The sequence below is a fragment of the Leucoraja erinacea genome, chromosome 9 (assembly GCF_028641065.1).
Source record: "Leucoraja erinacea ecotype New England chromosome 9, Leri_hhj_1, whole genome shotgun sequence".
In the NCBI taxonomy this organism is placed as follows: Eukaryota; Metazoa; Chordata; class Chondrichthyes; order Rajiformes; family Rajidae; genus Leucoraja; species Leucoraja erinaceus.
Genome location: NC_073385.1, coordinates 30,001,753 through 30,027,973, shown reverse-complemented (window position 1 = coordinate 30,027,973; position 26,221 = coordinate 30,001,753). Strand labels below are relative to the sequence as shown.

Sequence of the window (26,221 nt, the reverse complement as noted above, 5' to 3'; positions counted from 1 at the left end):
GGGCTGCCATCTTTGATCAAGTTGAGGAAGGTGTTCAATAGAGCCAGGATGTTTAGGCGCTAAAAATCTCTGAAATAGGCAGGCAAAAAGGCATAATAAAATTACAAAAAAGGCACGAAAAAGGCATTTATTGACAAAAAAGGCATAAACAGGCATTTATTTCCACTACCAAAATATAGTTAAAAACGATAATTATAAAGGTATACTACATTAAATGACCAAAGTTGCCTGGTTGCACATAACTACCAGCATATTTTCAAATTATCTGGTGTTAAACTATGCCGTCTGTCAGACAGAATATGCTACAGTTGTGAAAAACTTCTTTCTACCCCATCTGAGGTCACTGGTGTACACCTGAAACAAGCTGCAAACTCTACAATCATGTCGATATATTGTGCATTACAACTACCTTTGAGAACTTTAGCTATGTTTTGTATTTCTTCAAGATCTTTGTTAGCTAAAATCACCCCCTCACATTTTCCTTGTATGTCTTCACCTACATCACCAGGAACTTTAAGTACAAACAACAGCAAGTGAAGATGTAAACAACTGAGCAATAGTTCAGCTCTTTGACTTCTCCAATACTTCCGATGTCAAGAAATACTCCTTTGATGGTTGACCTGCCTCCAGTGTACCAATGACCACATTGGCAACAAATCTCCCCACAGCATCAGTTATCTCGTCTATTGAGATCCATATTTTGTTGCATGCAACTTCATCTCTAATTTTCTGCACAACAATGTTGAAGTTGCTGTCAACATAATTTTTCCGTATTGATGACTCGATGGTATATGTTCCTCTGTGGATTTCCCTAAAAAACCTCTTGAGAGATTTGTTTTCCAATTTCCAGTGGAATTCCAGCATCAATGAACGCGTTGCACAGATCACTCAAACTCAGATTTGCGATTGGAGCCAGCAGAAAATGTTGTGAAGAGACAAGCTTGCGTATTTCCTACCTTCTGTTTCTCTGCTGCCAACTTGTGTTTAGCTGTCTGTACATGCATGGAGATGAAATATTTTTTCCCATGATTCACTGCTTTCTCACATGCGTTGCAAAACAGCACACAGTTGTCTGTAGAGAATATATCACTCCCGTACACTCTCACCAAATCGTTCAGTTTTTTACATGGCGTTGACTTGACTTTAGGCATTTTGACGCTTGCAGGGGTAGATCCTACAGGAGCGGGGATGCAGACCTCTACAGGCAGGCCAAGTACAAGCTAAGAAGAGGAATCGGAGCTGCCAAGGAAAGGTACTCTGAGAAGTTGAGGGGCAAGTTCTCAGTAAATGACTCTTCTTCAGTGTGGAAGGGCTTGCAAGAAATCACAAGCTACAAGAGGAAAACCCCCCACTCCTTGGACAATCATCAGCTGACCAACACCCTGAACGAGTTCTACTGCAGTTTCGATAAACAGAAACTTAACCCTCATAACCCCAACTAACACTTCACACCTCCTCACAGCTCGACTCCAGTTTGCAAAGACTGGACCCTTTCCCACGCACCCCTCTCCAATCACCACTTAACACCCACTTACAGCCGGGTTTCGCCCCGGTGGTGTAAATTTTCTTGTAAGTTACGTTAAAACAGCAAAAAAGGCTGATTTAGGCACTCAATCGTGAAAAGGGCATTATCATCCTGAAATCATCAAAAAAAGGCATGAAAAGGCACATGGCATTTATGGCAAAATCCTGGCTCTAGTGATCAACGTGGTCAAGGCGGTGGATGTTGGCTACATAGATCTTAGTAAGGCGTTTGAAAAAGTCCACCATGTAAGGTGATGCAGAAGATTAAGATGCACAGGATTAATAGTGACTTGGTCAGATGGATTGAGAACTGGCTTACTGATAGCATAGAAACATTGAAAATAGGTGCAGGAGTAGGCCATTCGGCCCTTCGAGCCTGCACCGCCATTCAATGTGATCATGGCTGATCACCCAACTCAGTATCCCGTACCTGCCTTCTCTCCATACCCCCTGATCCTTTTAGCCACAAGGGCCACATCTAACTCCCTCTTAAATATAGCCAATGAACTGGCTTCAACTACCTTCTGTGGCAGAGAATTCCAGAGGTTCACCACTGTGTGAAAAATAGCAGACAAAGGGTTGTAGTGGAAGAACAATATTCAGCCTGATGGTCTGTGATTTACGGCATTCCTCAGGGATCTGTGCTGGAACTTCTGTATTGTGATATATTCACCACCGCGACTATGGGGCGTCGGCGGTGAAGCCTCGCAGGGGGCGGCAATGTCTCGCCGGTCGACCGGCAGTGGACGGTCGATGAGAGCGTGGTGGACCACGGCGAGGGTGGAGGGGAAGAATAATGGAGGACCCAGCGTGGAGGACAGCCATGAGGGGGGAGGGGGAGAACAACAGAGGATCCGGCGTGGGCTGATTGCTGTGAAGGGGGAGGGGAAGAACAATGGAGGACCCTGCGTGGGGGGACCACCGTGAGGGAGGTGGAGGGAGAACAATGGACAATTGGGGAGGGGGGGGGAAGAACAATGGGGACCCGGGTGTGGGAGAACTCTGTGGGGGGGGGGGGGGGGGGGAGGGGGGGTACTTTGTAACTTTGTCAACGCCGTAGGTGGCTGCTATTTGTGTACATTGGGTATGCAGCAAATAATTTCACTGTGCCTATGGGTCAGTTAGTGAATTTGCAGATGACACCAAGATTACTGGGGTTGTGAACTGTGGAAGGCTGTCAAAAGTATACAGCGAGATATAGATCAGCTGCAGAAATGACAGGTGAAGAAGTTTAATCTGAGCAAATGTGAAGTGGTAAACTTTGGTAGGTCAAATGTAAGGGGAAAATATACAATTAATGACAAGATCCTTAACACCTGGTGTGCCGACAATAACCTCATCCTCAACTCCAAAAAGACGAAGGAGATTATTGTCGACTTCAGGCAGACCAGAGGAGGCAGTCATACCCCCATCCATATCAACGGGACTGAGGTGGAGCGCGTCTCCAGCTATAAATTCCTCGGAGTGCATATCTCGGAGGACTTGTCCTGGTCCCTCAACACCTCCAAGCTGATCAAAAAGGCACAACAGCGCCTTTACTTCCTTAGGAGGCTCAAGAAAGCCCACCTGTCCCCCCAGATCCTGACCAACTTTTACCGCTGTACCATAGAGAGTATCCTGACCACCTGCTTCACGGTATGGTACAGCAGCTGCACTGCTGCGGACAGGAAAGCACTACAACGGGTGGGTGAAAACCGCGCGCAGCACATCATCGGTGCCCCGCTCCTCCTGCCATGGGATGCCCTCCACCGAAAACGGTGTCTGAGACGGGCTGGGAAGATCATCAAAGACCCCTCACACCCCAACCATGGACTGTTTGCCCTCCTCCCATCAGGGAGGCGGTACAGGAGCCTCAGGTCACGTACCAGCAGGATGAGGAAAAGCTTCTATAACAACACAATCACACTGCTGAACTCGGAGTCCCGACGATAGACTTCTCTGGTCCCTCCGTCCCCCTGTGTTTAATCATTCTGTATTTCCTGATTATTCTGTATCTTCTCTCTTTCTATTTTTTTTCCTTCCTTGTTTTTTCTCTTTATGTACAACTACTACGGACTGACGCAAAACTGCATTTCGTTGTACTGATACTTGTATTTTGTGCGATGACATTAAAGTTGAATTGAATTGAATTGAATTGAATAGCATTGATGTATAGAGGGATCTTAGTGTTCATGTCCATAACTCCATGAAAGTGACAACACAAGTAGGTAGAGTGATAAAGAATGCAAATAGTATGTTTGCCTTCTTGGTCAGGGCATTGAGTATAACGATCAAGAAATCAGTTTAGGTTAGGTCGCATTTGGTCATATTGTGTGCAAGTAGGTCGCCCCACTACAGGAACGATGTGGAGACTTTAGAAAGGGGGCAGAAAAGGTTTACCAAAATGATGCCTGGATTAGGGGTGTTAACTACAGTGAGAGGTTGGACAGACTTTGTTTTCTCTGGAACGCTGGACATTGAAGAGAAATCTGATAGTATGAAAAATTATGAGACAGTCAGAACCTTTTTCCCCAGGAAGGAAATATCAAATACCAGAGGGCATAGCTTTAAGGTGAGAGAGGCAAAGTTTAAAGGAGATGTGTGGGGCAAGTCTATTCACACAAACAGCGGTGAGTGCCTGGAATGCACTGCCGTTGGAGGCAGATATGATAATGACATTTAAGCTTCTGAATAGACACATGGCTCTGCAGGGAATGTGGATATATGGATTATGTGCAGGCAAATAAGAGTTAGTCTTGGCATCATGTTTGGGACAGACATTTTCTGGGAGTTATGGACTTGGATCCCAAGATCCCTCTGAAGGACCTGCTCCTGTGCTGCACTGTTCTACATTCTATATAATTTCTCCTGTTTCTGTTTGTAAGGAACCTACATTGGTCTTAACTAAAAATGTTCCCTGAATATAAAAATATTTATAGAATATCTGTTCTATTTTTCACCATTTTCAAGGATCATTTGTTCCTGCTGTTCAGCACAATTATCAGCAGGAGTATGACATTAAAACATTTAAGCAACAAAAATGTTTTCAAAAGTATCAAACTATATTTTGCAACTAGCCAACTACTTTAATTGAAACAAAATGAGAGTCTTAGTAAACAGAAGAGAAAGACGGATGAGGTCTCATGAAAAAATAAAAATATTGAATTACGAGTGTGAATATTCTTGGATTAATAATAAGTGAAAAGATTCCATGGGAAAGAGAATGCAGTTCACTTTTGATTCAAATCAACCGGAAGTAGTATTTTGACCTAAGGAAACCAGTGATTAATTTTCATTCTTAAGGATGTAATATGCACAATCCAAAGTTGAGATCTTCAAGAGAGCAAAATATATATTTTTTCGAACTATAAAATGGGTGATAATCAGAACAATCACCAACAATTATTTCCCCTGAAGTAAATTGAAGTAAGATAAATAATGGACGGCAGCTCAATCATTGTTTTATTTTAGCAATGATTGAAAGTTAAAATTAGCTTCACATTTTACCTTAGATGGTCAAAGATTGGGAAAGGTTTGTAGAAGTAATGTTTTCAGGGATAACGTTGTTCCTTTTTATTGCTTTGGGATTATTATGTTTCCTACTCAAGTGATTGACATGAAGCAACACATTTTTTAAAATCTCATCATTCTAACGCTTCTTATTTATTAAGCATAAACGTGATGCAAAGCAAAATTCTAATGCAAACTAAAATATATGCAATACGCAATTATTTTTGAAAATGCCTTTATTAGCATGTGATACATCACAAGAAATCAATTAGCATCCTAGGCAAGATTCTTTACCAAACCAAATGTTATTTATATTTTAACTGAGGAAATTTCAATGGTGCACACCTTAAGAGGCAATAACCCCAAAATTTAATCAGTAAACTCTTCAGAAATTAGCATTGCTGTGACAATCGGAAAAGTAAAAATCAAAAAAGGCCATCTCTGCACTGACTATTGCAATTTTAATCCTCCACTGTTGTTATTACAAATGGAGTTTCCTGCAGATCAAGTGACAAGGTTAACATTTGTGCAGAATACTGACAAAATCAACATGGACCTTTCGAACAACTTTGCAAGAACTTCGACTATTTTGTAATACTGGATTTTTCCAACAAGATTTATCATTATGTTGCTGAGTGCTCAACACCACTACAATACTTAGTTAGTCCTTCAATAGTTAATCTTTTTATACAGGCCGACCCCGGATTATGAACAGCCTCTTTTTGGACACCCTTACATGTGAATGAGCTTCCATAATATTAAATTGAAAAGTCCAACATACGGACAAACAATCATTCCTATGAACGGCAGAACAAGTTTCCTCTCTCCACTTTTAGTAATCATCAATCTTATGTGCTTTTGATGCAATCCATTACCAAACAGAGGGGGTATGGTTACAATATTGAATATTTTACAACTAACTGACTCTGTAAAAACAGAACACGTTTGTTACCAGGGTCAGTCACCTGGAATTATCCACAGTGGAATTAAGCAACGGTCAAGTCTGATAATCCCGGTGTACTTTTTAACATATTGTAATGCTTAATTATGGACAATCAACAAGGTTATAAAATATAAAAAGGCGAATAAATATATTAATCTTTTGTGAATTTCCATGAGCATATTTCCATGTAATGGAAAGTATCAGTGGTGATTGAAATGAATGTACAAGATCATAAAGGGTAATATCTGGTCACTTGACTTTTGATCCACACTGAAAATTTGGAAATTGTAAAAATATGGATAATGCCACATTCAGAAACACATCCTACACAAGTCTCCAAATTGTTCTGTACATAATAAGCAAATAAAACAATCAATTTATATTGACAGGGAATCAATAACAGTCAGATATGCAAATCTGCTTAACCTCAATGAAGTAATTGCAAGCATTACGCAAACAAAGTTTTATAAATTCAGATAGATTTTCATTCTGCCATGTGTGATTTTTATAGTTTCAAGATACTTGTTTGTGAAAATAATAGTATCTTTACCAAAAGCACCTCAATGCAAGAAGAGAAAAAATGCATTTGTATATCGAATCAGTTTTTTTTAACCTTGGTTACATCTCCACTTTCATACATTCTAAACAACATGATTTACCCAAAAGAATTGCAAAAATAACCCTGGGGAAATATTAGCATACATTTCAAAAGTTACATCTGCATTATAAATAAATATTTTAATTATGATTCGGCTGTTAAACAATTTAAAATTCTGGATAATCTTTCCATTTAGGAAGTTGCAAAGATTCTGGATTATTACAACCTGTCATTAATTTAGGATCATTGCTCAATTCCTTTTAATATTCATGCTACTCAGCTGTGCTATCAATTATAACTTCCATCCTTGAATCATTAAATATATTTATGCAGGTATTTGCAGTTTACTATATTGAATATGTACTTAGAACAGAAGATGGGCAATTTAAGTAACATAAAGAGCAGCAATCATTGGGACTATAAATAGTATCAAAGTCACAATGAAGATTAGACTGCAAATGGTAAAAATGTAACTGGTACACAACAGTATAAAACAAAATTGATAATTCAGTTTCAATTAAATTGTCACAATATTTCCCTGGGTACCTGAAGATGGAGTAGGATTTCACAGATGATCCCTTTATTCAAAAATAAGTGTAATCATAGTACAAGATTGCTAAGACTTTCAGCAACACTTTTGCAAAATATTTTTAAAGCTTTTACAGAATATTTCAGAAGGTAGAAAATAATAATTCGCCTTGCCATTGATCTCAATTTTGCTTCTCAATATTTACCTACACACCTGAGAATTTAAACCAAACTGCAGTGAATGATCATTACTAAATGCTCTTACTAAAAGAAAGCATCTCTAAGTAAGTAAATAATTTACTGCTAAGGTTACACTATAGCCATAAAATGATTTACAGCTTTATCCTGACAGGCCGTTCAAGCATATAACATAATATATTAAAACCATATAAATTATAAAATTATACAAAGGACACATTGTAACAAAATAGGTTAGAACAATAGGATAACTCTCATTTTTAGTTGTGGCTTTTATGAATGGCACCTCTAAACCCTCACCCATAAAACACTTATTAATCATCTGCATCACTGAAACACGCATCCCACACCAATCTACTCACTTGTCTCCCCACCTTTCCCCAAAACCTTTACAAAAGATTAACCAGGAATAGCGGAGATACAGTGACAGTGGATTATTTTCACAGTATTTCTCAAAACGGTTCGATCGTCGTCTTTCAACTCTTCATCAGTCAATTGGTCCCTGGAAAATTAGTTTAATGATGCCTTGTTCTCCATTTAGTTGGATTGCACAGAAAGGGCACGCTGCATGGAATGCATGAGTACCATGTGGTAACGGAATTTGTGACCAATATTTTGCTGTTTTTTCAGAAGACACATGTCCACATGGGCTAAATGTATGTGTTGGAGGGCCTGCGTCCACATAAAATCCTGCTTCACAACCCAGCCAAAGAGGTACATATGGACCCACAGTTCTGCACATGGGACATTCTCGCTCATTGGCTTCTGTATCACTGCGATGTCCCCAATTATGGTAACCATGGACGTGCCCACAGCTGAGGTAAGCCCATGGCTGTTTCTCTTCCACAATGTCCTTGCGATTAATGCTGGGAAATGCTAAGGTATTAAGACCAACCGGGCACTGAGGTCTGGCAGCATTTATCTCCTGTCGAAGAGCCTCAATGTGTTTTTGAGTAGGAGTAAGGAATAAGCCATCTGCTGTTCTCCACAAAAGAGTGGCTCCGCAAAGATCAACAAGTGAGCCATCTTGAAGAATATTTGTTTCAGTTTCCACCTGAGAAAATTATTAAAATGCAGCATACATAAGAAATTCTTTCCATAATTATTTCATGTAAATATCTTATATTCACCCGATGAGCAGTGGAGAAAAATAAATGCATGGTCTTGTTTTATCCCTTTCCAATGTGAAATGGAGGATGACAAGTGTTGAACTCAAGTACACCTTCCAAGAAGATTCAAGAATGAGCAGGTGGCACTGAAGCAGTCTACCTCCATAAGTATGTATGACAGGAATGTTTATTATTGGCTTCTGCACTTCAATAAAAGCAACAAAAACAAAAATCCGGAAATATGTTATTCCTTATTACTATGAAGTGACATCCTACAGAAAGCATTTATGAATGTCAAAATATGTCAAAACTTGGGTCAGGCTATCAAATTCTGGTGATAACACTAACTGGGTTGATGAGTACCCACCACACTGTGTGAAAACGTTGTCCCTCAGGTTCCTATTAAATCTTCCCCTCATCTTAAATTTGTCCTCAAGTGTGATTAACCTATCCTGGGTAACAGTCTCTGCATTCACCCTATCTATTCCCCTCATGACTTTATACACCTCTATAAGATCACCTCACACTCCTGTGCTCCAAGGAATAAAGCCGATCCAACCCCTCCCTCTAGCTCACCCCTCCAGTCCTGACAACATTCAGTGCCCTACATAATGTTTGGGACAAAGACCCATCATTTAATTATTTGCCTCCTATACTCCACAATTTTGTAATAGAAAAAAAAAAAATCACATGTGGTTAAAGTGCACATTTTCAGATTTTATTAAAGACCAATTTTATACATTTTTGTTTCACCATGTATAAATTACAGCTGGTAATTAAAAATGGTCAATTCTTGAGTGGCCAAGTGAACCTAATTGAGCATGCCTTATATATGCTGAAGAGAAAACTGAAGGGTACTAGCCCCCAAAACAAGCATAAACTAAAGATGGTTGCAATACAGGCTTGGCAGAGCATCACCAGAGAAGACACCCAGCAACTGGTAATGTCCATGAATCGCAGACTTCAAGCAGTCATTGCATGCAAAGGATTTTCAACAAAACACTAAACATGACTACCTTCATTTACATGACAATGCTTTGTCCCAAACATTATGGTGCCCTGAAATGGGGAGACTATGTATAAACACTGCTGTAAGTGCTACATGGTAAAACCAAAATGTATAAAAATGGCCTTTATTAAAATCTGACCATGTGCACTTTAATCACATGCGATTTTTTTTCTATTACAAATCTCAAATTGTGAGTAGAGGCAAATAAATAAATGACGGTCTTTGTCCCATTCTTTCTAGCATAAAGACATCATGCATTCTAACTTAATTACAGCTTTGGGAACATAGTTAAGCAGAAACTACTTTAGGATCAAAGTAGGGCGACACTAATTTCTAGCATAAGATTTACTGTAAAAAAGAGGACTGAAAGGTCTTTTTGAATTACATGCTTCACCATTCCCTGAACAAGGTAACAAAAGGCTTAGAAATACTAGTGGAACCATAAGATTGGGCTAGATGGTAGTTTTTGGCCCTTATTATAAAAAGCCTATTTTGTTGTGTGCCAAGAGTCGGTTTGGCGAAGAATTCAGGATTGTTGAGTGCAATGAAGAGTTAAGACCAAGGCTTCTATTTAAAGATTTCACATAAAGATAACCATATAACAATTACAGCACGGAAACAGGCCATCTCGCCCCTTCTAGTCCATGCCGAACACTTATTCTCCCCTAGTCCCATCTACCTGCACTCAGACCATAACCCTCCACTCCTTTCCCGTCCATATATCTATCGAATTTTAACAATTTGACAACTTTCTTTCCATGTAGCTCAGTATGTGTTTTCATTGTGCAACAATAAAAATAGTTAACAACAAAATTCTTTTAAATTTCATCTATAAATTTCATGTACTTAAAATACATTGAATATGAAAAGAATAATTTATCTGAATAAGGTGAAAACTCAATCAGCAAAATCTTGTTCCTTCATTCTGTATGGAGATTGAACCAGGATAAAGAGGGATGGCTTTGCAAAGGAAGAAATCTGAGCCACCAAACTAATTGGAAAAAAACACCACACTTCCTAGTCTAAATACTTGCATTGTGTCAGAACCTAGAAAATAATTACTATCCTTATGTCAATAACCTAAACATACTAATTATTTAAAAAGTGTTTGAGGCGGCTGATTTAGAATTTTGGTGAGTTTGCTGCTGCAATTTCAGAAACCTAATCAAATGTAACCTTAAACAGGTGAGGCCCCTCACGTTATCAATAACCCTTCATGAAGAAACATTTTCTGGAGATAATCTCATAAGGTGCTGATTGAGAACTCCAAGGAACTTATAACATGATGGGGTGACCAATGCAATAGATGGCATTACACACTTTTCCCATGCTCAACAGCATTTGATATTAAAAGCCATTAACCGAGCAGTGTGGGTGGGGCGACCGAAGTTGCAGCAGCCTCTGCAGTCCGTCCGTCTTTTTTTTATTTTTTTTGTCCTGTTGAGTGAATAGTTCGTAGTCTTTTTTAAATTGTTTTTAACTGTGTATGTGTGGGGGGGGGGGGGGGGGGGGGGGGGGTGGGGGGGGGGGGGGGGGGGGGGGAGAAACTTTTAAATCTTTTCCCTGTACGGGGGAACCGACCTTTTCCCTGTCGGGTCTCCGTTGTCGTTGGAGCCTAGCATCTTGGAGTGGCCTCCAACCGGAATGACCTGGGGGCTCCAGTCGCGGAGTCTGCAGACTTACCATCGTGGAGCTGGCCGAGTTCGGAATGGGAGGAGCTGTGGTGGCGCGCGGCTGCGACCCGACTCCGGAACTTCGGAGGCTCCAGCCACAGGTCCGGTGGATGGTGATATAGGGAGGTCGCGGGTCCCTGGTGGGAGACCGCTTTTCGGAGCTCCCGCTATGGCAACTTCTCCCACCCGAATTGTGGGGTTGAAAATGACCTGAAGAGGGGCCTTGCATCGCCCGGCGCGTCTTTAACGGCAGCGGGTCTTACCATCGCCCGCCGGGGGCTTTGACATCGGGGAAGAATGGAGAGCAGGGGAGAGACTAGACTTTGCCTTCCATCACAGTGAGGAGGAGATTCACCGTGATGGATGTTTGTGTAAATTGTGTTGGTGTGTGTCTTGGTTCTTTTCTTGTTGTATAACTGCAGAAACCAAATTTCGTTTGAACTTCATTTGAGGTTCAAATGACAATAAACGGTATTGTATTGTATTGTATATATTTTCCGAGAACAAGATCTATCAACGGTAATGCCATCTGCACCATAATGAAAAAAAATTATCTTTAACATCAAACACAAAGTCTTCTTGAAATTTCCCATATGCTCATGACAGAATTGTTTAAAGTAATTCTTAAGAAAGATTTTCAACTCTGGTCGTGGCTTCCCAGAGCACAAAGCCATGCTTCACATAACTGCATGTAGGATTGAAAAAAAACCTCATAACTTGAATACTGTTTTTGTTTCTCAGGAGTCTTTAAATACTCCATATACTAGTAAAACCAACCCGTTCTAAAATTGAAAGGCTTTGTTTACCTACCAAATTTCCTCTTTGCTGTGCTGATCTCGTTTCCCTTAACGTGTAGACATCCCCACAAACAGAAATTTCTCGCCACACTCCAGGCCTAGATTCATCAGTAAACCCTTCCCTAGGATGCATTACCAATACACCATTGGTCGTTAACCCATCCATATGACCATCAGGATTTTTCCATTTTGCAGCTTTTTCCTATTAAAAACAAATCCAAAGAATATAGATTAACAATATGTACATTTTAATATAACTCAGCAAGAGGATAAATTTGTCTGCCATTAGAAAATATTTCATTTGTAAAGATAGGACCATATTTGCTTACACAATCTACATCGAGCCCTAAATCTGAAATAAATGATAAATCTTTGGATCTGCCAAATATATTTAATAATCTAAATTGTTGAAACATGGTTACATGTTTACCAAAAGGACTTCAGAATATTTTACATATAATAATTTAGAAGTTGCATAACATGTTAACACCATAGAATGTGTACTACCACAAAGTAGGACTATGATGGAAAATGAAAATGCTTATAAAAACTGGCAATTTACACATAAGAAGCATTTAAAGGAAGTGAAATAATACTTGCTGCTTGGGTAGGGTTTCAGGTATTTAATGGAAAAGTTTATTTCATTGTGATGCACATGAAAATAAAACTGAAACTTAAGGACATTTTCAAAACTTTCAATTATTTTCAAAACGTAACGATTCTTCACATCCAGAGCCAATACGTTTTGGAAGTCACAGAGGAATAGAGAAGTTGAAAACCTGTCATGAACAATTTTTCACGAATACTCTGCAACTGGACGACAATGGTAGAACAGTAATTTGTCGAGTTTCCCCAACACTTACATTAGTTGATCTACTCTCAGATCCTGTGCAAGGTGTGAAATCCTTAGCAGATCAGGCAACCTCTGTGAAGGGAATGTACATATGATATTTTGGGTCAGGGTCAGGACCCTTCTTAAATTATTAAATGCATTCAGATTATATAGCTTAGTTGTAGGGATGAACAGAAACAATAGGGTAAGCTAAATTCATATTAATAAATGTTAGTTTGTTTTGATATCTGTAATTATTAAGTGCTCCAGAGATTTTGGAAGATTGAAGGATGGTCAATTTAAAAACTGTGTTGCTTAAAGTGTTTATTAATTGATTTTGAATGTACCTGAATGTCAATGACCTGATCCACTATCCTCAAGGATATGTAAGTGTGTACTCCAAGATTCTTCACTATTCAATATCCTGTTATTTATCATGCAGTCCTTCACCTTGTTTGCCCTCAACAAAGCTTTACCTCACCCTTCTCAGGTTTGAATTGTATTTATTAGTTTTATATCTGCCTAAACAGTCTAATGACATGTCTTTCAAAGCTTCCAGAGAATGCTGGCAGGGCTGCGTTGCCCCACCCACGCCATCTGATTAATTCATTCCAATCCAAGATTCATCACTCATCTCCAGGACAACTTGAGCCAGCGAGTTCAATCTTAAAATCAGAGAAAGGCAGGTTTGGCAGAATAGTGAGCAGCAAGTCTGAGTGGAGAGTTCCACTAAAGAATATAGGGCCATTATGTTTTTAAACTGGTTAACAAGATAAAATAATATTCACACTACCAAATTATTTATCAACACTGAACGTGCTAAAAATAAAACCTGCTTTTAGATTTATCAAATCCTGCACCACATGTACTTACGCCAAGAAATATGTTTTTCGATGAATCAAATCCTGCAGCATAAATCCTCGCAGTATATGGAGCGTTTCTATCACAAACTATTCTACATGCAAATCTAGAGATGGTGCTTTGAGTGATTTGTGTCTCATCATTACTCTGGCTACCAGAAACAGTGTCTGTAACCACAAAGTCAATGGGGTTCTCTGTAGACCTCCCAATCTGTGAAAAAAATAAATACACACAACATAATTAGGGCATTGCAGATCATAGCAGAGTAGATAAGTGTTATAAATACACAACTATTTTCAAAATATAAATAATTGTTTTCAATTTAAAATTAATATTTATAAGAATCGAAATTTTTTAAATAAATTTCAGTCAGGTAACATTGAACAGATCATTAAAATTTAGTTTAAAATCTCTTATCTAGAAGGCATCTCATATCTACAAGGTTATAAATAAAAACTTTTGAGTAATTTTTAGCTTTGTCATTTTCCTCAATTAATATTGTCTGTTACGTTGTCACATTTTCTCAAATCTACACATAATAATAATAATAATAATAATAATACATAACTAAAACTCTGATCTTGTGCTCTTCCGGTTTTGCGCAAAAACAGTATGCGATAGTGCAACGTTTCATCGCCACCTTACTCACCATTCTCCTGTGCTACAAGGGCAACAAGTTTTGTTCCGATCGATGGTATATTTAAAAAGTTATTAAGGTTTAAAAATCTTTAAAACCGCGCATGCGCAGATTGGTAGCTTCTCCTGTCAGTCGCCGCCATGCAGATTGGTCTCTTATCAGTCACCGGGACAGCGACGTCCTTCCCTGCACCATCGCCGCACTGAATGGCCGTGGCCGTGTCCGCTGTCAGGAGTGAAGTGAGCATCACTAACGCTCTCGCCCGGCGAGGAGAATATAAAGCTGAAGGAGCGGAGTGAGCATCAATAACGCTCCGCCGGCTGGGCTCGCCTGCGTCTGTGGGCGCCTCCGTGGTGCCGAGCAGACGAGCCCACTTCACAGCCTCCGTGGTGCCCAGCCGCAGGCGCCATCGTCCACTTCGTCCGACCTGGGCTTCTACCCGCCAGGCCCTGGTTGAGGTTCTATGCGGCGATCCAGGAGGCATCGAGACCGCGGTGGTGAGGCCTCGTGACGATGGGGCTACGACGGCGGTGAGGCCTCGTGACGATGGGGCTGCGACGGTGGTGGGGCCTCGTGACGATGGGGCCGCAACGGTGGTGGGGCCTCGTGACGATGGGGCCGCGACGGCGGTGAGGCCTCGTGACGATGGGGCCGCGACGGCGGTGAGGCCTCGTGACGATGGGGCCGCGACGGCGGTGAGGCCTCGTGACGATGGGGCTACGACGGTGGTGGGGCCTCGTGACGATGGGGCTACGACGGTGTTGGGGCCTCGTGACGATGGGGCTACGACGGTGGTGGGGGCTCGTGACGATGGGGCTACGACGGTGGTGGGGCCTCGTGACGATGGGGCTACGACGGTGGTGAGGCCTCGTGACGATGGGGCTACGACGGTGGTGGGGCCTCGTGACGATGGGGCTACGACGGTGGTGGGGCCTCGTGACGATGGGGCTACGACGGTGTTGGGGCCTCGTGACGATGGGGCCGCGACGGCGGTGAGGCCTAGTGACGATGGTGGGGCCTCACGGCAATGGAGCCTCGCAGCGGCGGTGGGGCCTCGCCGAATTTCAAAATTCACGGAGAAATCTATCTCTTCCTCTTTTATCTGTTTTATCCTATTTCATGTCTGGCGGGGGAGGAGGGGGAATAGAGGGAGAGGAGAGGAGGGGTGGGGGTAGTGATTGGGGAATGGAGGGGCAGAAGGGTAATGGGGGAGGTGAGGAGGGATAGTGTGGGGGGGGGGGGGGGGGAGTAGGGGGAGGTGAAGAGTGGGGGAGGTGGGAGATAGAGGGATTGGAGGGGGGTAGGGAGGGGGAGACGAGCTATGGAGGGAAGGCAGGAGTGACTGAGGGTAGGTGAAAGGAGAGGGAGGGATTGGGGGAGGGGAAGAGGAGAGGGGAAAGATCCTGGGGAGGTGAGGAGTGAGAATGGTGGGGATTGAGGGAGTGGAGGGGGGGTAGGGAGGGAGAGGGGTGAAAGTGGGGGAGGTGAAGAGGGAGAGTGGGGAGGAGGAGGAATAGAGGGAGAGGGGAGAGTAGGGAAGGTAGGGTTGGGAGTAGAGGGAATGGAGGGCAGTAGAGGAGGTGAGGAGGGATAGTGGGGGGTGGGGAGGTGAGGAGTGGGGGATAGAGGGATAGGAGGGGGTAGGGAAGGGAGAGGAGTTATGGTGTGAGGGAGTGAACTGAGGGTAGGGGAAAGGAGAGGGAAGGAGGAGAGGGAGGGAGAGGTGAGGGAGGGATTGGGGAGGGAAGGAGGAGAGGGGAAAGAGGAGAGGGTGAAGAGGAGGGGGAGGGAGTGCTGGGAGATTAGGGGAAATGAGCTGCGCCTGCGCAGTTAGGGGCTATGCGTGAGTGATGGAATATTGCGTTGGAGGAACAGGTTACATTGGGGGAATGGGTGAGTGGTGGAATATTGCAGGTACACAAAAAAGCTGGAGAAACTCAGCGGGTGCAGCAGCATCTATGGAACGAAGGAAATAGGCAACGTTTCGGGCCGAAACCCTTCTTCAGACTGATCGGGGGCGGGGGTGGGCGGGGACAAGAAAGGGAAAAGGAGGAGGAGCCCGAAGGCTGGGGAATGGGAGGAGACAGCAGGGGGACTGAGGAAGGGGAGGAGACAGCAAGGACTAACAAAATTGGGAGAATTCGATGTTCATGCCCCTAGGATGCAGACTCCCCAAACGGAATATGAGGTGCTGTTCCTCCAGTTTCCGGTGTTGCTCGCTGTGGCCATGGAGGAGACCCGGAATATGAGGTGCTGTTCCTCCAGTTTCCGGTGTTGCTCGCTGTGGCCATGGAGGAGACCCAGGACAGAGAGGTCGGAGACGGAGTGGGAGGGGGAGTTGAAGTGCTGAGCCACCGGGAGGTCAGCTTGGTTATTGCGGACCGAGCGGAGGTGTTCGGCGAAACGATCGCCCAACCTCCGCTTGGTCTCACCGATATAGATCTGCTGACATCTAGAGCAGCGGACGCAATAGATGAGGTTGGAAGAGATGCAGGTAAACCTCTGTCGCACCTAATTGTGGAATATTGCGTTGGGGGAGCAGACCAAACGGGTCTGCACTTAGTCTAGTGTTATATAAATGCTATCCAACAGTAATTTCTCATTACTATAATTGTAATTTATCTTGATTGGTGACTTTGTCATCCTTAAATCATAAACATTTATAAAACATGAGATATTTCAGTCCATCATGCCCATGATAGCCAAAATCAAATTATTCGTTATTCCTACTTCCCGGCAAGTTACAACTCTTCAAAGGCTCATCCAGTTCCATTTGAAAGGTGACAAAAGACTCCTGCCTCCTTTCAGCCCGTTGTTTCCAGATTCCCACTATTCTCGGATGATAGCACTTTTCACCAACTTTCAACTAATTCTTTCAACAATTAACTTTATTCTATATATCCAAATGCATCTCTCAGCTAAGGGAAACACATGCTCACCATCTAGACTTAATGATCCTATACACCTCAATTAAATCTCCTCTCAGCACTCATTCCATAGAAAACAATTGTAATGCTTGCCTTCTATGTTAACTTCATATTTCTGTACTCGCCAACATTTAGCACCAACAGTAAGTAACAACATCCTCCTTTTTATTATTATTTGTTTAATCTGATTGTAGGTTGTCATTCTTTTCATCTAACAATGTTTTATCAGATATAGATCACAACCTCTAGCGGTTTTTAGACACAAAACGCTGGAATAACTCAGCGGGACAGGCAGTATATCTCTGGAAAGAAGGAATGGGTGACCTTTCGGGTTCAGACCCTTCTTCAGACTGAGAGGAGGGTAGAAGGAGCAGTAGAGATATGGAAGAGTAGGGTGTAAAAATGAAAGATCAAATGGGACAAAGTTCAAGGAAAAAGTAGAACAGATCATTATCAACTGAGGGAGAGGGTGACAACGGGGCATACAATCTGTAAAGTTCAATCAGGCAGACAGTCAGTCGCAGAACTGAGATGAGGGAGTGGGGATGGAGAGAGAGGGAAAGCAAGGGTTAACTAAAGTTAATATTCATACCATTGAGTTGTAAACTGCCAAGCGAAACATGAGGTGTTGCTCCTCCAATTTGATTTGGGCCTTACTCTGACAGTGGAGGAGGCCCAGGACACACAGGTCAGTATGGAAATGGGAGGGGGAGTTAAAGTGTTTAGCAACCGGGAGATCACGTTGGTCTAGGCGGGCAGAGCAGAGGTGTTCAGCAAAATGATCACCAAGCCTTCACTTGGTATCGCCGATATATACGAGTCCACACCTGGAACAGCGGATACCGTAGATGAGGTTGGAGGAGGTGCAAGTGATGCTCTGCCTCACCTGAATGGACTGTCGGGGTCCTTGGACGGAGTCTAGGGAGGGGGTATAGGGACAGGTATTGCATCTCATGTGGTTGAGACGCGCACGCTTCATTTCCAGAACATTTTGTGACGCACGTTGCATTTCGCTCTCTCTCCACATCTCTCTCTCCCCTCTCCTCCCTTCCTCGCCCCTGCCCCCCCCATCCTCCCTCCCCCTAAACCCCCTCCCCCATCCCCCCCCCCCTCTCTCTCTATCTCCTCCCATCTCTCTCAACCCTCCTCCCCCACCTTCCGCCCCTCACCCATCCTCCCTCACCTTTCACCCCCCTCTCCCTCTGTCTCTTGCCCTTCTGTCTCTGCCTCTCCCCATTATCTCTCTGCCCACACTCTCTACCCCCCCCACCCCCCCTCTGGACGCGCTTGCGAGTTGGGGGCTATGCGTCAGTGGATAGGGCGGATATAGGGTCAGAGGAGCAAATTAATATCATTAATATATCAAGGGGGTAGTTAGCGTGTGTGCGGGGGTAGTTAGTGTGTGTGACACCGCATGTCGTCGCCCCCCCCCCCCCCCCCCCCCCCGCAACCACATGTTGGGGGAACAGACCCAACGGGTCTGCACTTGGTCTAGTATGTAATAAAACTCACCTGGAACATGTCTGTATCTTTGTCATGGGTATACTCTACCACCACAGTCTGATTTCTGGATAATGTATATGAGATGCTATGTTGCCCTTTACAGTTGACTACCTGGAAAACAGTATGTAAATAACAAAAATAATGTTCAGTGAACTTACCACTGACTTACAGCAGTGTGGGTGTTGTAACAGCAGTAAACTGCCATAAACATATTTCTAAATCCATATCATGATCAAAAGCAAATCACATTTATATGGCATGTTGTAAAATAAATGGGACAAAGCATATTTACTAAAATGTGCTGCAAATGTATAAAGAAAACTCCCATAAACTGGTCAAGGACGATAGAGTTTTAAACCTATACAGATCTAAAAGCCCTAAACCGTACTGTACTTTTCCAGTACATTCACTTTACACAAAAACTTACTTGATTTTACTAATTTATTTTGCTTAAAGGTTGAGCAGAGAGAGGGTGAGCAGCCATTTTGAGTGGAGTAACCAATTTTGCTAAAATGGCAAGAAAATAGAGAACCATTTATTTTTTGATTGAATGGGCGGGACATTTAAAGAAACAAGCATTTGATTGGCTGAGGCAGGGACCCAGCAGTCACTAAAAGGAAAGGAAGATTTCACAGAAGGGCTTGTTGGGAGTGACTGTGTTGGGAGAGAGGTCATAGAAACATAGAAAGTAGGTGCAGGAGTAGGCCATTCGGCCCTTCGAGCCTGCACCGCCATTCAATATGATCATGGCTGATCATCCAACTCAGAATCCCGTACCTGCCTTCTCTCCATACCCTCTGATCCCCTTAGCCACAAGGGCCACATCTAACTCCCTCTTAAATATAGCCAATGAACTGGCCTTGACTACCCTCTATGGCAGAGAGTTCCAGAGATTCACTACTCTCTGTGTGAAAAAAGTTCTTCTCATCTCGGTTTTAAAGGATTTCCCCCTTATCCTTAAGCTGTGACCCCTTGTCCTGGACTTCCCCAACATCGGGAACAATCTTCCTACATCTAGCCTGTCCAATCCCTTAAGAATTTTGTAAGTTTCTATAAGATCCCCTCTCAATCTCCTAAATTCTAGAGAGTATAAACCAAGTCTATCCAGTCTTTCTTCATAAGACAGTCCTGACATCCCAGGAATCAGTCTGGTGAACCTTCTCTGCACTCCATCTATGGCAATAATGTCCTTCTTCAGATTTGGAGACCAAAACTGTACGCAATACTCCAGGTGTGGTCTCACCAAGACCCTGTACAACTGCAGTAGAACATCCCTGCTCCTATACTCAAATCCTTTTGCTATGAAAGCTAACATATCAGTCGCTTTCTTCACTGCCTGCTGCACCTGCATGCCTACTTTCAATGGCTGATGTACCATGACACCCAGGTCTCGCTGCATCTCCCCTTTTCCTAATCGGCCACCATTTAGATAATAGTCTGTTTTCCTGTTTTTGCCACCAAAATGGATAACCTCACATTTATCTACATTATACTGCATCTGCCAAACATTTGCCCACTCACCCAGCCTATCCAAGTCACCTTGCAGTCTCCTAGCATCCTCCTCACAGCTAACACTGCCCCCCAGCTTAGTGTCATCCGCAAACTTGGAAATATTGCCTTCAATTCCCTCATCCAGATCATTAATATATATTGTAAATAGCTGGGGTCCCAGCACTGAGCCTTGCGGTACCCCACTAGTCACTGCCTGCCATTGTGAAAAGGACCCGTTTACTCCTACTCTTTGCTTCCTGTTTGCCAGCCAGTTCTCTATCCACATCAATACTGAACCCCCAATGCCGTGTGCTTTAAGTTTGTATACTAATCTCTTATGTGGGATCTTGTCGAAAGCCTTCTGGAAGTCCAGATACGCCACATCCACTGGTTCTCCCCTATCCACGCTACTAGTTACATCCTCGAAAAATTCTATAAGATTCGTCAGACATGATTTATCTTTCGTAAATCCATGCTGACTTTTTGTCCAATGATTTCACCACTTTCCAAATGTGCTGCTATCCCATGTTTAATAACTGACTCTAGTCATGTTGAGGATAAATGCCTTGTGTAAAAGTGCCTTGTGCCAAGTGCAAAACTGAGGCTTTAGCTCAAAAGACTTCGGCGAGAAGGGCTGAAAAAAGGGCTGAGCTAGTTTCAAGCCCCAGAGGTGGAGCAGCAACAGCGGGTAGTTTAAAAAGCTGTTGGGAATAAATAAAGTAAACTAGAGGGTGGCATGGTGACGCAGCGGTAGAGTTGCTGCTTTGCAGCGTTTGCAGCACCGGAGACCTGGGTTCGATCCCGACTACGGATGCCGTTTGTACGGAGTTTGTACGTTCTCCTTGTGACCTGCGTGGATTTTATCCCCCCCCCCAAGATCTTCAGTTCCAAAGACGTGCAGGTTTGTAGGTTAATTGGCTTGGTAAATGTAAAAATTATCCCTAACGTGTGGAGGATAGTGTTAACTTGCTGGTCGGTGCGGACCCGGTGGGCCGAAGAGCCTGTTTCCGCGCTGTATCTATCTCTATATAATACTAATGGTCGTGTGTGTGTGTGTGTGTGTGTGTGTGTGTGTGTGTGTGTGTGTGTGTGTGTGTGTGTGTGTGTGTGTGTGTGTGTGCGCGCGTGTGTACTCCCACTCTACCCTCCCTCTCCCCCCCCCCCCCCCCCCCAACTCTACCCTCCCCCTCCCCCTCCCTCTCACTCTCTACCCTCCCAAGACTGGATTTACCCAGTGCTGGTACATTTAAAATTTTGGTATGCAACAGGTAGGTCCAACCCAGAGGATTTATAACATCGTTTTGCAGTACAATTGATAACAACCTCTGCAGTCATATTATTTGAGAAGTATAATAAGGATCAATGAAGTTTTACCACAAATTTCATTCCTACCTGGGGAGTTGTGGAGTAGGGGAGATATACATCTGTTTCAAATGTTACAATAGCTGCATGCATAATAAAGCAGCAAATCATTTCCCTCAAACAGCAAGGGACTCCAGTCAAGTAAATTATCCACTGGCAAGCAACACGAGAATTCTAATGAGGTGGGAATTCACACAACTGTTTGCACTCTTCGGAAATTATCAATTTAATATGACAGATCAATTTAACTTTAAATCAGTAAAATAGTCCACTGAGACTATTCATGTACACACTTGCATCAGTATCAGTGAATTTGCATGTGTTGCCTCTTTGGCTAGTGTCAACATGCCAGCAACAAACATTAAGAGGTCCTGGGTCAGAGAGAGCAGTAAATATAGACACAAAGTGCTGGAATAACTCAGCAGGTCAGACAGCATCTCTGGAGAAAAAAGATAGGCGACTTTTTGGTTTGGGACCGTTCTTCAGAAGCATTCAGTAAGCATGCTTGCTTCAGTAAGCAGTAAGCATGCTTCAGTAAGGAGCAATATTGCCAATCAACAATACATATATCATCAAAAACCTGCAGGTGCATAAAAAGTTGTTCTCTTAAGAAAATTCCCACAAGCATCACCTTCTGGATTCTAAACTGTCATAAGATCTTCAATATTCTTTTTTTTGTATAATACTGCCAACAAAAAAAAATCACTACAAGGCACTGAGCCAGCTGTGAAGATATTAGCTTTCCTGCACGCTGTGAAGATATAGCTTTCCTGTTAAAAAGGAGTATCAAAGATATGCAAGGAGATAACTGTTAAAATGAGATCCATAGCAGTGGTTAAGGTTTGGTTACATAAGGTTATATACATTTTATAGCAAATATACTTTGCATTAAAATACACTATTACTAACTTTTGAATCAATTGAAAGTCTAAAGTTTAGAAAAGACTATCTAAAGATAATACCAAAATAGATTAGAATGGAAGAATAAATATTTGTGAACAAATACCACGTCGCAATGTATCTCACTCAACATGAAACTGAATAATGCAGTAATAAAGGCCATTCAAGGCCAGACTGTCTGTCAGCTCTGTGAAAAATAATTCAATTGTCTGTCTGCTATTTCCGCATTTTCCCCAAGACTTGCAAATGTTTTATTTTCAAATATTCAATTCCCTTTAGAAACAAGGATCCTGGTCTAATTCTAATGCATTGAACATGATTTATTTCCCGTTGTTAGTGTTACTGTTATTACCAGAACTGGGGAATTACCATGATGCAACTGGAAATGTTTTTGAAAGGATGGGCAAATGAGTAGCCCGTGAGAAGCAAAATAGATCTAAAGATACAATTACACAAATCACTAAAATTAGCCTCAGATTAATGTCATTAAAGGAAACAATAAAAAGATTGTGGCTTAAATCAACAAGGGTGGACCTGAAAGCATAGAGTTATGTCAAACAGGTACCGAACCTTGCTACAGTCATTGTTAAATTGTTCTACTCAGTTCTAATAGATTCAAGGAAACGAAATGTTAATAGAACAGATTGGAATCAAAATGTAAATATTGGAATGTTTCTTGGTGTAAGCGAGTGGTTTCTTAAAAATTACATTGTCGTATTTACCATATAAAAAATGCAAATCTATTAATTATGATGTTTCCAATTGTCTGAAAGGTTTTGCATATTGATTCATGTATAAATGTGTTTCTGCATTGAAATACTATTTCAAAATGCATTATAACATTTGTGGCCTGGATTTCTGGGAGCTGTCCACAGTGTCAGGATTTTGTGCATATACACATAAACTTCGACGCCCAGAGTCCCGGCAGCATGTCCAGCGAGGCCTTCCTTCAGTGTCTGAAGATGCTCTTTTTCTGTTGGTTCCTCCTCCAGTATTATATGGTATTATATTGTATACAACTTGATCAAGGTCACATGACATTAAACCCCTTACTATATTTGTATATTTAGTGGTCATGCTCCTTTCAGAGATGATCAAAGATCCTTCAGAGTTAGCTTTCAATGTTGGGATGAAATTTAGATGGTGGTTTTATCCCAGGCATTTCTCTGTGCTATTGCAATGTCATGTCCTTTTGAGCTCGCGAAAGGTTTTTTTTTTTTAATTTTCCAAAAGATTCATCAATTTTCTGCAGATTTGAAAGTCCAGATTATTTTTCATTTCAATCTTTCTCTATATTTAGTTAAATCATAATAAAAGAGATGCCAGAAAAAGCAACCACTGAATCGGCATGAATTTCAGTTCCTATGTTGGAACTCATTCAGCAGGATAATCAGATAGCTGGATTGTTATCACCTGCTGTACAAAGTAGACAATGACTTTCAGAAAGTACTGCAGGAATCTCCAATATCAATTATGGCACCAGAAGCTCATCTTGAGAACCCTGACAGTTAAGCAATCCTATTCCCCACTAATTTTGCTTGTAACATATTCACCCCACATTCTTGTCAGCTTTCCCTAGATGTTGCTACTCTCCAGGGGTATTTTATGGTGGCAGTTAACCTGACATATTGCATGTCTTTGAGATGTGGGAGGAAAATGTAGCACCACAAGTCAAAAATGGTTAATTGTCATATGCACTGAAATGGAACAATGACATTCTTATTTGCAGCAGCATAACTGGTCTGTAAATACAGTGCTCAATAGATAAAATGATAAACAAACAAAAAGAGAATTCCAATAAATAAAACAAAACCCCAAAGTAGTGCAACCAAGACAGTTCATAATTCGAAGCTTAATTGAATTTGGAGTGTTCAATGGTTGTTGGGAAGAAGCTGTTCCTGAACCTGGAGGTCACAGTATTTTACACTCCTATACCTTCTTCCCGATGGCAGCAGTGAAATGAGTGTATGATGAGATAATGCTGGCTGCCTTTTTGAGGAAACACCTCCTTTGGAAACCTTTGATGTTGACGAGGTCTGTACCCATACCTTAAAATTCCAGCCCGTTTGAAATATTTTTACCAACAGTTTTTATTCTTATAAGTTCTAAACCATTTTTCCAAATAACAGTCCAGAGCCTTTTCAATCTCCTGCAACAACCCCAACATATTGATAACAAAACAGGCCTTTCCTGCCCAACTCGTCCATACCTATCTATTTTAACTCCATTAGATCCATATCATTGTCTTTCCTACCTGTCTAAAGGCCTTTTAAACATGATAACTGTATCTGCCTCATTTACCTCCTCTGGTAGCTTAGTTCAGATAACATTGCCCAACTGTGTGAAAAACCTGCCCTTTAGATCTCCTTTAAATTTCTCCCCTCTCACCTTAAACCTGCACCCTGTAGTTCCAGACTCCTTGCCTAGGATAGATAAATCTATGGCCCTCATCATTTAAAAAACCTCTATAAGATCACTCTCAGCCTGTTACGTTCTTGTGTGAATAAACAGTCTGTCCAATCAATTATAACTGAAACCTCCATTCCAGGCAACATTCTGGTGCATTATCTCCACTGCTACCATATTCTTCCTATGTGGCGACCTGAAATGATGCCATCTACTGTGCTGTAAAGCTACCATGCAGGCAAGCTTGAAAAAAAGCCACAGCCATATTTTTTAAGCCAAACCATTTTTTTTTTGTTCAATGGAATAGCTCTATTATTTTGTAATGGCAAGAATGACTACAATCTCCAGTGCAAAAGTGCCATTCTGTAACTTACACCACTTGATGGCATTGAACTTCAAAGTTGTTGAAGTGTAGGGTTTCATTTTTTGTGTCATTTTTCAGGAACAGGCCAACATAGGAAATGTTTGTTTCCTTTTAGAAACATAGAAATTAGGTGCAGGAGTAGGCCATTCGGCCCTTCGAGCCTGCACCGCCATTCAATATGATCATGGCTGATCATCCAACTCAGTATCCCGTACCTGCCTTCTCTCCATACCCTCTGATCCCCTTAGCCACAAGGGCCACATTTAACTCCCTCTTAAATATAGCCAATGAACTGGCCTCGCCTACCCTCTGTGGCAGAGAGTTCCAGAGATTCACCGCTCTCTGTGTGAAAAAAGTTCTTCTCATCTCAGTTTTAAAGGATTTCCCCTTTATCCTTAAGCTGTGACCCCTTGTCCTGGACTTCCCCAACATCGGGAACAATCTTCCTGCATCTAGCCTGTCCAACCCCTTAAGAATTTTGTAAGTTTCTATAAGATCCCCTCTCAATCTCCTAAATTCTAGAGAGTATAAACCAAGTCTATCCAGTCTTTCTTCATAAGACAGTCCTGACATCCCAGGAATCAGTCCGGTGAACCTTCTCTGCACTCCCTCTATGGCAATAATGTCCTTCCTCAGATTTGGAGACCAAAACTGTACGCAATACTCCAGGTGTGGTCTCACCAAGACCCTGTACAACTGCAGTAGAACATCCCTGCTCCTATACTCAAATCCTTTTGCTATGAAAATTTAAATTAAAGAACATTTTGATTTAAAGTTGATTTTTGTAAGTCTTAAGTCTGTCCTCAACAGTTTAAAGCATCTGCATTAGATATAACCAGAAAAATAAAGTTAATTAATTAACTTCTTCTGCCATTAAGCTTTCTGGCCACCAAGAAGGCTGCTTCTTTCAACAACTGGTGGTTTTGATGTTGGAGAGATGAACCAAAACCACTCTTTCCAATGGCACGACTGCTACCCCGAGGGGTGGATCTACTAATGAAACTAATGAAAGCTTGCTTCAGGGCCCCTAATCCCGGAGGGGCCCCAGAATCGACTTTAGTCCAGACACT

The 26,221-nt window shown here is 42.1% G+C and overlaps 1 protein-coding gene across 2 annotated transcripts in view; it reads right to left on the bottom strand.

The window, feature by feature from the left end:
* Positions 1-5,231: 5,231 nt before the first annotated feature.
* Positions 5,232-26,221, bottom strand: part of LOC129700189 (E3 ubiquitin-protein ligase pellino homolog 2) — a 106,374-nt gene continuing 85,384 nt past the window's right edge. For both annotated transcript variants that reach the window (XM_055640463.1, XM_055640464.1), the window contains exons 4-7: positions 18,638-18,739; positions 13,574-13,771; positions 11,882-12,070; positions 5,232-8,334 (exon numbers count right to left, since the gene is read on the bottom strand). In XM_055640463.1, coding sequence (XP_055496438.1) covers positions 7,768-8,334; positions 11,882-12,070; positions 13,574-13,771; positions 18,638-18,739 — 1,056 coding nt within the window. In that variant the 3' untranslated portion in view covers positions 5,232-7,767. The remainder of the gene's footprint in view (positions 8,335-11,881; positions 12,071-13,573; positions 13,772-18,637; positions 18,740-26,221) is intronic.